The following is a 15,000-nucleotide window of genomic DNA, read 5'->3' as shown; positions in this document are numbered from 1 at the left end:
ACACACACTAACACAACCTGACACACACACACACACACACACACACACACACTAACACACCCTGACACACACACACACACACACACACACACACACTAACACACCCTGACACACACAGACACACACTAACACAACCTGACACACACACACACACACACACACACACACACACACACACACACACTAACACACCCTGACACACACACACACAAACACACCCTGACAAACACACACACGTACCTCCTGTCGTCGCTGCTCCTTCTTGAGCTGAGCGATCTCTCTGTTCCTCTTGGCTTCCACCATCCTCCTCCTCAGCTGCTCCTCCTTCATCTGCTTCATCAGCGCCACCTGGGGACCGGAGGAAAAACTACACTTAGCTGAAGAGAACCCTCAAACTTGCTTACATACTTCTCAGGGAGCATAGGCCATCGATGACTGTGGGGGGAATACCCTCACATAGGGCTATAAACAGTGCACATGGAAATGTCTTGCAATGTACACTACCAGTCAATAGTGAAGACATCAAAACTATGAAATAACACATAGGGAATCATGTAGTAATCCAAAAAGTGTTAAACAAATTAAAATATATTTTATATTTGAGATTCTACAAAGTAGCCACCCTTTGCCTTGATGACAGCTTTGCACACTCTTGGCATTCTCTTAACCAGCTTCATGAGGTAGTCACCTGTAATGCATTTCAATTAACAGATGTGCCTTGTTAAAAGTTAATTTGTGGAATTTCTTTCCTTCTTTATGCATTTGAGCCAATCAGTTGGGTTGTGACAAGGTGTGTGTGTGGGGGGGGGGTATACAGAAGATTGCCCATATTATGGCAAGAACGGCTCAAATAAGCAAAGAGAAATGACTGTCCATCATTACTTTAAGACATGAGGATGCAGTCGCAAAAACCATCATGCGCTATGATGAAACTGGCTCTCATGAGGACCGCCACAGGAAAGGAAGACCCAGAGTTACCTCTACTGCAGAGGATAAGTTCATTAGAGGTAACTGCATCTCAGAAATTGCAGCCCAAATAAATGCTTCACAGAGTTCAAGTAACAGACACATCTCAACATCAACTGTTCAGGGGAGACTACGTGAATCAGGCCTTCATGGTTGAATTGCTGCAAAGAAACCACTACTAAAGGACACCAATAATAAGAAGAGACTTGCTTGGGCCAAGAAACATGAGCAATGGACATTAGACTGGTGGAAATCTGTCCTTTGGTCTGATGAGTCCAGATTTAAGATTTTTGATTCCAACCGCCGTGTCTTTGTGAGAGGCAGAGTAGGTGAACGGATGATCTCTGCATGTGTGGTTCCCACCGTGAAGCCTGGAGGAGGAGGTGTGATGGTGTGGGGGTGCTTTGCTGGTGACACTGTCAGTGATTTATTTAGAATTCAAAGCACACTTAACCAGCACGGCTACCACAGTATTCTGCAGCGATACGCCATCCCATCTGGTCTGCTCTTAGTGGAACTATCATTTGTTTTTCAACAGGACAATGACTCAAAACACACCTCCAGGCTGTGTAAGGGCTATTTGACCAAGGAGAGTGATGGAGTGCTGCATCAAATGACCTGGTCTCCACAATCACCCGACCTCAACCCAAGTGAGATGGTTTGGGATGAGTTGGAGTGAAGGAAAAGCATATGTGGAAACTCCTTCAAGACTGTTGGAAAAGCATTCCTCATGAAGCCGGTTAAGAGAAGACCAAGAGTGTGCAAATATGTCATCAAGGCAAAGGGTGGCTACTTTGAAGAATCTCAAATATAAAGTATATTTTGATTTGTTTAACACTTTTTTGGTTACTACATGATTCCATATGTGTTATTTCATAGTTTTTATGTCTTCACTATTATTCTACTATGTAGAAAATAGTAAAAATAAAGAAAAACCCTTGAATGAGTAGGTGTGTCCAAACTTTGGACTGGTACTGTATATAGTTGACATAATTCTCTGCCTCCTACCCGCTTCTCCTCCTTCTCTCCCTCTCCTTGTCCTCCCCTCTTCCATCCTCTTCTCTCCTTTCCCTTCTTCCTCCTCCTATCCCTCTCCTTGTACTCCCCTCTTCCTCTCCTCTCCTCTGCCTCCTCCTCTTCCTTACCTTGACTTTCTTCATATCGTTGACCTCCTGCTGTAGTTTCTTCAGCTCTCGTTCATAGCGTCCCTGGTTCTTCAGTAGCCTAGCATGTTCCTTCTGAGCCGCCTGTAGCTTCATCAGGTCTCTGTTCATCTCCTTTAGCCTCTTCTCATAATCTGACTTGATCCTGCTAGCCTTCTCCTCCGTGTAGTTCTCCATGGACACTAGAAAGGAGAGGACAGAGAGTGATGCTTATTAAAAGAGGTAGAGCTGAAACTGAGTACAGTACAGTATGAACAGGTTACCAAAAATATCAGGAAACACTTCAGTAAATGAGGGATACAAAGTATATTGAAAGCAGGTGATTCCACACAGATGTGGTTCCTGAGTTAAGAAATTAACATCTTACGGTCGTGTATAAAAATGACCAGGTGCCCATTATTTTTGCTACCATGGCTAGAAGAAGAGATCTCAGTGACTTTAAAAGAGGGGTCTCAAAGGAGCACAGGGGGTTTAAAGGGTGTGTGTGTGTGTGTGTGTGTGTGTGTGTGTGTGTGTGTGTGTGTGTGTGTGTGTGTGTGTGTGTGTGTGTGTGTGTGTGTGTGTGTGTGTGTGTGTGTGTGTGTGTCTCAGCCACCAGATCTCAACCCAATTGCACACTAATGGAAGATTCTGGAACAGCTCCTGAGACAGCGTTTTCCATCAACAAAACACCAAATGATGGAATTTCTGGTGGAAGAATGGTGTCTCATCTCTCCAATAGAGTTCCAGACACTTGTAGAATCTATGCCAAGGTGCACTGAAGCTGTTCTGGCGGCTCGTGGTGGCCCAACGCCCTATTAAGTCACTATGTTACTAATAAAGCACTGCTCTACCTTCTTAACAGCACTGTCAACAAGGCAGGTCCTACAGGCCTGGACTACTGTTCAGGTCAGGTGCAACAAAGTGGGACTTAGGAAAATTGCAATTGGTTCAGAACAGGGCAGCACGGCTGGTCCTTGGATGTACACAGAGAGCAAACATTAATAATATACATGTCAATCTCTCTCAAAGTAGAGGAGAGATTGACTTTATCACCACTTGGTTTAATGATAGGTGCTGACATGTTGAAAGCACCGAGCTGTCTGTTTAAACTACTGGCACACAGCTCAGACAACCAGGCATACCCCACAAGACATGGCACCAGAGCAGAACAGACTATGGGAGGTGCACAGTACTACATAGAGCCATGACTACATGGAACTTTATTCCACATCAAGTAACTCATGCAAGTACTAAAATTAGATTTAAAAACAAATTAAAAAAACACCGTATAGAACAGCGGGGACTGTGAAACAACACAAACATAGGTGCAGACACATTCACACACACACACGATAACATACGCACTATACACACACACGATAACATACGTACTACACACACACGATAACATACGTACTATACACACACACGATAACATACGCACTATACACACACACGATAACATACGCACTATACACACACACGATAACATACGTACTATACACACACACGATAACATACGCACTATACACACACACGATAACATACGTACTACACACACACGATAACATACGTACTATACACACACACGATAACATACGCACTATACACACACACGATAACATACGCACTATACACACACACGATAACATACGCACTATACACACACACGATGACATACGCACTATACACACACACACGATAACATACGTACTATACACACACACGATAACATACGCACTATACACACACGATAACATACGTACTATACAAACACACGATAACATACGTACTATACACACACACGATGACATACGCACTATACACACACACGATAACATACGCACTATACACACACACGATAACATACGCACTATACACACACACACGATAACATACGCACTATACACACACACGATAACATACACACTATACACACACACGATAACATACGCACTATACACACACACGATGACATACGCACTATACACACACACACGATAACATACGTACTATACACACACACGATAACATACGCACTATACACACACACGATAACATATGTACTATACAAACACACGATAACATACGTACTATACACACACACGATGACATACGCACTATACACACACACGATAACATACGCACTATACACACACATGATAACATACGTACTATACACACACACGATAACATACGTACTATACACACACACGATAACATACGCACTATACACACACACGATAACATACGCACTATACACACACACGATAACATATGCACTATACACACACACGATAACATACGCACTATACACACACACGATAACATACGCACTATACACACACACGATAACATACGCACTATACACACACACGATAACATACGCACTATACACACACACGATAATATACGCACTATACACACACACGATAACATACGTACTATACACACACACGATAACATACGCACTATACACACACACGATAACATACGCACTATACACACGCACTATACACACACACAATAACATACGCACTATACACACACACGATAACATACGCACTATACACACACACGATAACATACACACTATACACACACACGATAACATACGCACTATACACACACACGATGACATACGTACTATACACACACACGATAACATACGTACTATACACACACACGATAACATACGCACTATACACACACACGATAACATACGCACTATACACACACACGATAATATACGCACTATACACACACACGATAACATACGTACTATACACACACACGATAACATACGTACTATACACACACACGATAACATACGCACTATACACACACACGATAACATACGCACTATACACACACACGATAACATACGCACTATACAAACACACGTACACATGGAGTTTGTGTTGTAGATATGTGGTAGTGGAGTAGGGGCCTGAGGACACACACTTAGTGTGTTATAGATATGTGGTAGTGGAGTAGGGGCCTGAGGGCACACACTTAGTGTGTTATAGATATGTGGTAGTGGAGTAGGGGCCTGAGGGCACACACTTAGTGTGTTGTAGATATGTGGTAGTGGAGTAGGGACCTGAGGGTACACAGTGTGTTGTAGATATGTGGTAGTGGAGTAGGGGCCTGAGGGCCCACACTTAGTGTGTTGTAGATATGTGGTAGTGGAGTAGGGGCCTGAGGACACACACTTGGTGTGTTGTGGATATGTGGTAGTGGAGTAGGGGCCTGAGGACACACACTTAGTGTGTTGTAGATATGTGGTAGTGGAGTAGGGGCCTGAGGGCCCACACTTAGTGTGTTGCAGATATGTAGTAGTGGAGTAGGGGCCTGAGGGCCCACACTTGGTGTGTTGTAGATATGTGGTAGTGGAGTAGGGGCCTGAGGACACACACTTGGTGTGTTGTAGATATGTGGTAGTGGAGTAGGGGCCTGAGGGCCCACACTTAGTGTGTTGAGAATTCTGTAATAAATGTTTTGTAATGTTTTTTTAAATCATATAACTGCCTTAATTTTGCTGGACCCCAGGAAGAGTAGCTGCTAGCGAATGGGGATCCATAATAAATACAAATGTTGGTGTTTCCTTTATTTTGGCATTTACCTGTATCTATGTTGTGCTACAGCTGTGTCTTCCACTACAACAAGACATCAATGAAGATCTCACATCCACGCTCACTGATGTTGGGCAGTATGTACAGTACATTCTGTGTGCCTACATTACCCATAACTCACTGAGGTTGTGTAGTACTCTGTCCTTCTCCATCTGAGTGTCTCTGTGACTGCGTGCCTACATTACCTATAACTCACTGAGGTTGTGTCGTACTCTGTCCTTCTCCATCTGAGTGTCTCTGTGACTTGGCTGCTGCCAAGTTTATACAAATTAGAAACATAACAAAACATTCACAGATTTCACAACACACTGTGTACCCTCAGGCCCCTACTCCACCACTACCACATATCTACAGTACTAAATCCATGTGTATGTGTGAGTATAGTGCATATGTTATCGTGTGTGTGTGTGTGTGTGTGTGTGTGTGTGTATGCATGTGTCACGACTTCCTCCGAAGTCGGTCGCTCTCCTTGTTCGGGCGACTTTCGGTGGTCGACGTCACCGGTCTTCTAGCCATCGCCGATCCACCTTTCATTTTCCATTTGTTTTGTCTTGTCTTCCCACACACCTGGTTTCAATTCCATCAATTACATGTTGTGTATTTAACCCTCTGTTCCCCCATGTCCTTGTCCGGTAAGGTTTTTTGTAAGTGCTTGTGTACGTTATGTCTGGTGTGCGTCGGGTTTTCTACCCATTTTTGATTGTTCTGTTTTCCGGTGGGTTTTTATTATTAAACTGCTCCGTTGGAAACACAGTTTTTGCTCTCCTGCGTCTGACTTCTCTGCCGCCAGTACGCACCCCTTACAGAATGTGTCTGTGCCTATGTTTGTGTTGCTTCACAGTCCCCGCTGTTTTATCTGTTTTTAAATCTACTGCTTGCATCAGTTACCTGATGTGGAATAGAGTTCCATGTAGTCATGGCTCTATGTAGTACTGTGCACCACCCATTGTCTATTCTGGAATTGGGGACTGTGAAGAGACCTCTGGTGGCATGTCTTGTGGGGTATGCATGGGTGTCTGAGCTGTGTGCCAGTAGTTTAGACAGACAGCTCGGTGCATTCAACATGTCAATACTTCTCACAAATACAAGTAGCGATACAGTCAATCTCTCCTCCACTTTGAGCGAGGAGAGAGTGACATGCATATTATTAATATTGGCTCTCTGTGTACATCCAAGGGCCAGCTGTGCTGCTCTGTTCTGAGCCAATTGTAATTTTCCAAAGTCCTTTTTTGTGGCACCTGACCACAATGACTGAACAGTAGTCAAGTTGTGACAAAACTAGGGCCTGTAGGACCTGCCTTGTTGATAGTGATTTTAAGAAGGCAAAGCAGCACTTTACTATGGACAGACTTCTCCCCATTTTAGCTACTACTGTATCAATATGTTTTGACCATGACAGTTTACAATCTAGGGTTACTCCAAGCAGTTTGGTCATCTCAACTTGCAACTTTAGTCATCACAATTTCCACATTATTTATTACAAGATTTAGTTGAGGTTTAGGGTTTAGTGAATGTTTTGTCCCAAATACAATGCTTTTAGTTTTAGAAATATTTAGGGATAACTTAGTACTCTGTCCTTCTCCATCTGTGTGTCTCGGTGACTGTTTGCCTACATTACCCATAACTTACTGAGGTTGTATAGTACTCTGTCTCTCTCCAGCTGTGTGTGTCTGTGAATGTGTGCCTACATAGACTGTAAACTCTCCTTCCAGACTCATATCAAACATCTCCAATCCAAAATCAAATCTAGAATCGGCTTTCTATTTCGCAACAAAGCCTCCTTCACTCACGCCGCCAAACTTACCCTAGTAAAACTGACTATCCTACCGATCCTCGACTTCGGCGATGTCATCTACAAAATAGCTTCCAATACTCTACTCAGCAAAGTGGATGCAGTCTATCACAGTGTCATCCGTTTTGTTACCAAAGTGCCTTATACCGCCCACCACTGCGACCTGTATGCTCTAGTCGGCTGGCCCTCGCTACATATTCGTCGCCAGACCCACTGGCTCCAGGTCATCTACAAGTCTATGCTAGGTAAAGCTCCGCCTTATCTCAGCTCACTGGTCACGATAACAACACCCACCCGTAGCACGCGCTCCAGCAGGTATATCTCACTGGTCACCATAGCAGCACCCACTCGTAGCACGCGCTCCAGCAGGTATATCTCACTGGTCACCCCCAAAGCCAATTCCTCCTTTGGTCGTCTTTCCTTTCAGTTCTCTGCTGCCAATGACTGGAACGAATTGCAAAAATTGCTGAAGCTGGAGACTTATATTTCCCTCACTAACTTTAAACTTCAGCTATCTGAGCAGCTAACCGATCGCTGCAGCTGTACATAGCCCGTCTGTAAATAGCCCACCTTCTTTTTTTCTATTGTGTTATTGACTGTACGCTTGTTTATTCCATGTCTAACTCTGTGTTGTTGTTTGTGTCGCACTGCTTTGCTTCATCTTGGCCAGGTCGCAGTTGTAAATGAGAACTTGTTCTCAACTAGCCTACCTGGTTAAATAAAGGTGAAATAATATATATTTTTTTAAAACATTACCCATAACTCACTGAGATTGTGTAGTACTCTGTCTCTCTCCAGCTGTGTGTCTCTGATCTTGTTCTGCAGCAGGATGAGTTTCTCTTCATACTGTAGTTTGAGCTGCAGCAGTCTCTTCTGACTGTTCTCCAGCTCATCGATCAACTTCTGCTTGATCTCAATCTCACACGTCAGGTCTGCCAGATCCGCCTGGAAGTTAGCTGCAGGGGGTGAAAGGTCAGAGGGCACAGAGAGGTCAAGGGTCAAGAGGTGAAAGGTGAAAACTGTGGCTATCAGACAGACATGTTATAGTAGAGTGGGGCAGTTGGGGATTTCAGTTGCTACCTAGGAAATACTGTAGCATACAGCCAAACAGAGGACAATATGGCACTTTCATTAGGTTAATGATGAAACCTATTCAATGATTTGGAATTGGGTAAATTTCTACCCCTCTTTGGGTAGTGTCATAGTTATCTTTCACTCACCTTTCTCATCAGAGTCAGAGTCTGAGTCCACCAGACTCTCATCACTGTCAAACTCATCTTCATCCTCCTCCTCCTCCTCCTCCTCGTCACACCCACTCTCCTCCTCCTGCAGAGGGGACATCCCGTCCTCTGTGTAGTTCTCTTCAGAGTCCATCTGTCTGTTCTGTCCGTCCTGTCCATTCTGCCCGTCCTGTCCGTCCTGTCCGTTCTCATGAGAGGGAAGCTTCACTTGTTTCTTCAACCCCTTCTCTTTCTCTGGGCTGTAAGTATAATATATGGCCAGGTGTCTGACTGGGACACACACAGAAGGCACCACTCATAACAGCTGAGGCCCAATAAGCAGCTTTAGTTATTTGCCCCATCACCATGTGAATCTATTACAAATATGGATGACCATGTATTAGACCTGTATGGGCCTCTGATTTGATTTGGGACTCAACCAATAATCACACATTTTGTTTTGGGACTGTTGCCAAGTGGATATGGAGAGCACAGTTATTAGCAGAGACCTCTCTCCCTCTCTCTCTCTCGTCTTCCCCTCTCTCCCTGATTAGAAGTGAATTAGCCTGTTTTAACCTGTCACTTTGTCCCTGCTCCTCTCTCTCATTACATGGCAGTAGTCAGAGTGAGTACCTCTCTCATTACATGGCAGTAGTCAGAGTGAGTACCTCTCTCATTACATGGCAGTAGTCAGAGTGAGTACCTCTCTCATTACATGGCAGTAGTCAGTGAGTACCTCTCTCATTACATGTCAGTAGTCAGAGTGAGTAACTCTCTCATTACATGGCAGTAGTCAGTGAGTACCTCCCTAATTACATGGCAGTAGTCAGTGAGTACCTCTCTCATTACATGGCAGTCGTCAGTGAGTACCTCCCTAATTTCATGGCAGTAGTCAGAGTGAGTACCTCTCTCATTACATGGCAGTAGTCAGTGAGTATCTCTCTCATTACATGTAAGTAGTCAGTGAGTACCTCTCTCATTACATGGCAGTCGTCAGTGAGTACCTCTCTCATTTCATGGCAGTAGTCAGAGTGAGTAACTCTCTCATATGGCAGTTGTCAGTGAGTACTTCTCTCATTACATGGCAGTAGTCAAAGTGAGTACCTCTCTCATTACATGGCAGTAGTCAAAGTGAGTACCTCTCTCATTACATGGCAGTAGTCAGACGGAGTACCTCTCTCATTACATGGCAGTAGTCAGAGTGAGTAACTCTCTCATTACATGGCAGTAGTCAGAGTGAGTACTTCCCTAATTACATGACAGTAGTCAGAGTGAGTACCTCCCTAATTACATGGCAGTAGTCAGAGTGAGTACCTCTCTCATTACATGGCAGTAGTCAGTGAGTACCTCTCTCATTACATGGCAGTAGTCAGTGAGTACCTCTCTCATTACATGGCAGTAGTCAGTGAGTGCCTCTCTCATTACATGACAGTAGTCAGTAAGTACCTCTCTCATCACATGGCAGTAGCCAGTGAGTACCTCTCTCATTAAAATGGCAGTAGTCAGTGAGTACCTCTCTCATTACATAGCATGTAGTCAGTGAGTACCTCTGTCATTACATGGCAGTAGTCAGTGAGTACCTCTCTAATTACATGGCAGTAGTCAGTGAGTACCTCTCTAATTACATGGCAGGAGTCAGTGAGTAAGAGCTGCTTGTCTCAGTTCCAACATCACCACTAGGGCTGTGGCGGTCACGACATTTCATCAGCCGGTGATTGTCAAGCAAATAACTGTCGGTCTCACGGTAATTGACCGTTAATTAACATAAAGACATTTAGCATCTCCTGGTTTCCACACACAGCCTACAAGCCACTGATGTTGACCTTTGGAACATCTACATTTTAAAAAGTCTAATAAATCCATGTAATATAGCCTACACCTTCACAATAAATCCATTATTTATTTTAGACAGGTCTAAAGAAGCATGACATGAAGAAAATGTAGTCTATTTCAGAAGAACAGAATAGCATACTCTGAGTTGTGTCCTCATGTTAGGCCCTGATCTGGCTAGGCCATATGGCTGTGGGCTACACTAGTTCATTTAGCAAACAAGATTTGGTTAGAATTCCGTGGCATTATTTTATATTATTTTATAGTATGAAGAATACAATTGAACAAAGCTGAATAAAATAGAAAGGATATTTTCTCCAAACGATTTGAGGGAGTGCGCACATGTGCGTATTCTGTGTTGAGTGGTTAATAAATAAATAGGTACTTCCTATATGCTTAATTTAAAGTTATTAATGTAACTTTAGTTGTTCTACAAACGTTGGGCTATATGTTTTGATGTTTAATACATTGTAACGCTGCATGATGAGACTAATGATGATTAGAAAAAAGTAGTTTGAAAGGTATGAGCTCTGTTTTGTTTTTTTACGCAGGTTGTACACACTACATCAGTCTCTCATTCACAATTTGACAAGCACTTGATAATGCCTAGAATTTTCACGGCGGCATTCCCTTTGTGTGGCCGTTATGCACCCTAAAAAAATCCATGCCTAATGCGGCCAGTGGCCGTTGTGCGCTTCTCCCTGAATGTTGCACGCTCCATCACGTGATCTGGTCGTTCTCACAGGCTACAAGTGAAGACAGACACATCGGGGATGCAACTGCGTGCGTCCTTATCCAATTCCGAGTTGCATATTAAAGATATTGGAAGAACTGTCCACATTTACTTTTTGTCGCCAACAAGATGAGTAGGCATAACGAACAGCAAAAGCACTAGCCTATGTCAATCTACTATCCCCCATAGTACAAAAGTCAACCTATTCTATTCTTTGTGAGAAATAAATATTCCAAACATAGTCTGGGACAGTTGTGGGATGTGATAGATCCCAAATTAATACAACCACTAACATCAAAAACCTTTTTTACGCGATGAGACTGACGCAACAGATCAGAACGTTTAGCTTAAAATGTGATAAACTATTAGGCTATTTCTTCACATTATAAACTTAGCAATGCGCACATGGCAGTAGGCTATAAGCGGTATGTTCCATTAGCGGGAAAACACCATTATCAAAAGTGACTTTCAAATACTATTATGCATGTAATACTTTTATTATAAAGGTGCATTTTTATGGTGAAAATGTTCTGCTCCAAACTTGAAACTCACGTGCTGCTTATATATACCAGTTAGGCTCTACATCCCTTGTAAAGCAGATTAATGTGTTTCATTTTAAGAAGTTATTTGGCCACTTTAGTTGTGATACAAACCTTATTAAAACATATCAGCCTATGGACTAGGCTACATGAGGTGTGCGACTATGATTAGAAAAAGTAGCAAAAAAAAGGCATTGTTTCTTATGCTAGTCATCATTCACAAGTAATAGGCTAATATTGTCACCGATCAGACTATTCTTGATTTGATCTTGTCTTTACATATACAAAATATTATATGTCTGAAATTTGTTTTGATTTAGAATGGATCATTATCATGCACCTGTATCGAAACAGGGTCAGCAGGGGTAAAAATACATGTCATCTATGCACTTAAATAACGAATGGAGGACGCTTTTCCTGTGGTTCATTTTCATGCCAGCCAGGTAGGCTATACTCCTGTTGTAAAGATAAGCAGTGTGCTTAATTATAGGAAAGTTGAGAAATAAATATAGTAGGCCTAGCCATTAGAAAGCTGATCCTCCTATTTTTAGTAGAGGCCATCACTATTTTCTCACGTAATTGTATAGCCTATAGAAATGTTGCTCATGGGCTCACATGAAGTGTTTGATTAGATTTTACATTACATTTGCATTGATGTCAGAGAGATTAGAGGGACAATAGAGTGCTGAGTACCAGGCAGTTAGCAAGTTTGGTAGGTTACTAATGACCATCAGCAGCATCAGAGCTTGGAGAAGCCTAATTACTGTGACTAAAAGATCACGTGGAATTTGACTGCCTTCATGACTCTTGACCGCTGATGTGGTGGTAACACGGTCACCGCAACAGAACTAATCACTACCCTACACTACCATCCTGGCCCCATTCCAATCCCATTTACTATCTGAATAGAAATGGGATTAAGCCCAATCCTGTACCCTCTAATGCTGTCAACAGTAGTCTCCGCTCTTCTCTTCCCCCTCCCCTATTCTCGTCCTCTCACCTCATCCTCCTCTGTCTCCTCTCCTTCTTCTTCAGCCTCTCAATGTCCATTTTGGCTCGGCGAATCACGTCCGTCATCTCCGCCTCCATTGACAGGGAATGGGGAGAGGAGCCTAAGGGGTGTGGCCCGAGGGTGGAGCCATGGGAGGAGGAAGGGAACGGCGAGCGGGAGGAGAGACGAGTCACACTGCGACGAAGACACTCGTTCATCGCCTCACTCTCCAGAAGCTTGGATCTGAGAAGAGGGGAAGAGGGGAAGAGGAGGGTGGGGAGAAAAAGAGAGAGAGCAAGAGAACGATAAAGAGAGAGAGAGAGAGAGAAAGACATCGCCTCATGTTTCAGCATGATAATGCAAGGCCCAATGTCGCAAGGATCTGTACACAATTCCTGGATGCTGAAAATGTCCCAGTTCTTCCATGGCCTGCATACTCAGACATGTCACCCATTGAGCATGTTTGGGATGCTCTGAGTCCACGCGTACGACAGCGTGTTCCAGTTCCCGCCAATATCCAGAAACTTTGCGCAGCCATTGAAGAGGAGTGGAAGAACATTCCACAGGCCACAATCAGCAGCCTGATCAACTCTATGTGAAGGAGATGTGTTGTGCTGCATGAGGCAAATGGTGGTCACACCAGATACTGACTGGTGTTCTGATCCTACATTTTTTTAAAGATATTTGTTACCAACAGATAGATGCATATCTGTATTCCCAGTAATGTGAAATCAATAGATTAGGACCAAATTAATTTATTTCACTTGACTGATTTCCTTGAACTGTAACTCTGTAAAATATTTCAAATTGTTGCATGTTAAGTTTATATTTTTGTTCAGTGTAGAACAACAACAACAAAACTATGAACTGAAGTACAGTAACAGCAAAACAGAAACTCAGTGAATTGCTTTGCCCTTTGACCTCCATAATGATGTCTTACGGTCCAGTCCCAGAGAAACAGTGGCTATAGAGTCAGACCCAGACCCGCTCAGTGTAAAGTTCATTATAGTCCCAGTGGAGTTATAACCCCTAACAGACTCTTACCTGAGCTCCTCAACCTCTCTGATGTAGTTCTGGATCAGAGCACCAATCTCCTCGTTGCCCTCACCTAGAGGTCAGAAGGTCAGAGTTCACAGTGAGACATAAGCGGTTAACACCTCTTATAACTACATGCAATGGTCTTTGTCAGAAAATGTTACTAACTGTCAAATCCTTGTTACCTCATTTCCTCTCAAAGCTCATCGGAGGAGAAGGTCTGAGGGAGGGACCTTGGATCCTCTCCTCCAATGAGCTTTGAAAGGGAGGTGTAGAAATGAAGTAAAGAAGGGCGGGGAAGCAAGGATCTGAGTAACGTTTTCAGACAGCTACAATCTTCAACGACCATTGGACAGTGTGTGCGTTGTCTCTCTTGGTCTTACCTGACTTGGCGAGGAGCGCGGTGACGTCGTTGGCGAGGAGCGTGGTGACGCGTGTGTTGAGGTGGTCGATGGTCTCCTGCATAGCTTTGACTCTCATGCGTTGCGTGTCGTTCTCTCTCTGTAACATAGAGTTTTCCTGGAACAGATCACTGAAGCCCTCCACGCCATCCTCACCCATCACACGCTTACCCTGGGGAGGAGGCAATACACATACAGGAAGATATTATCTCAGCCAATGAACATACAGAACAATGCCATTTCATCCAATCAACAAACAGGATATTGATTTTTATATCACCTCAAGCATTTTGCTGGTAAAAATTCCCATTTTCCATTTTATTTCTGTACTCACTGGACGCCAACACCTCAGCCAATCATAAATCAGACTACTTTATTGCAGCCAATCACAGGGCAGACAACTTCCTTTCAGCCAATCACATGCTCCATTAGTCTCTGACTCGGATCCCTCCGTCCCTCTATCCCACCTTCCTTCCTCCCTCCTTCCCTCCCTCACTTCTTCCCTCCCTCCTTCCTTCCCCCCTCCTCTCCTCACCCCTTTATACTCCATCAGTTCCATCTGTAGCCTGGCGATCTCAGCCCTGAGAGCAGATATCTGCTGACTGGTCTTGTCCTGGTTCACCATCACCTTGTTCTTGATGTTCCTGGCTCTATTAGCATACTTCAGTGTGTTCAGGGTCTCCATGAAGTCCCGGTCCGACGGACTCACACAC

General features: G+C 43.6%; 1 protein-coding gene across 1 annotated transcript in view; it reads right to left on the bottom strand.

Moving 5' to 3' along the window:
- Nucleotides 1–15,000, bottom strand: part of LOC106566100 (kinesin-like protein KIF21B) — a 153,701-nt gene that overhangs the window by 61,355 nt on the left and 77,346 nt on the right. Inside the window, 8 exon segments of the mRNA XM_045691899.1 lie at nt 241–348; nt 2,112–2,311; nt 8,306–8,494; nt 8,759–9,018; nt 12,861–13,094; nt 13,896–13,959; nt 14,270–14,459; nt 14,823–15,000. The exon segment at nt 14,823–15,000 is cut by the window's right edge and continues 18 nt beyond it. Of these exon segments, the coding sequence (XP_045547855.1) occupies nt 241–348; nt 2,112–2,311; nt 8,306–8,494; nt 8,759–9,018; nt 12,861–13,094; nt 13,896–13,959; nt 14,270–14,459; nt 14,823–15,000 (1,423 nt within the window).

This window comes from Salmo salar, chromosome ssa12 (assembly GCF_905237065.1).
Source record: "Salmo salar chromosome ssa12, Ssal_v3.1, whole genome shotgun sequence".
NCBI classification, from domain to species: Eukaryota; Metazoa; Chordata; class Actinopteri; order Salmoniformes; family Salmonidae; genus Salmo; species Salmo salar.
This window is presented reverse-complemented; position numbering and strand designations above follow the sequence as displayed.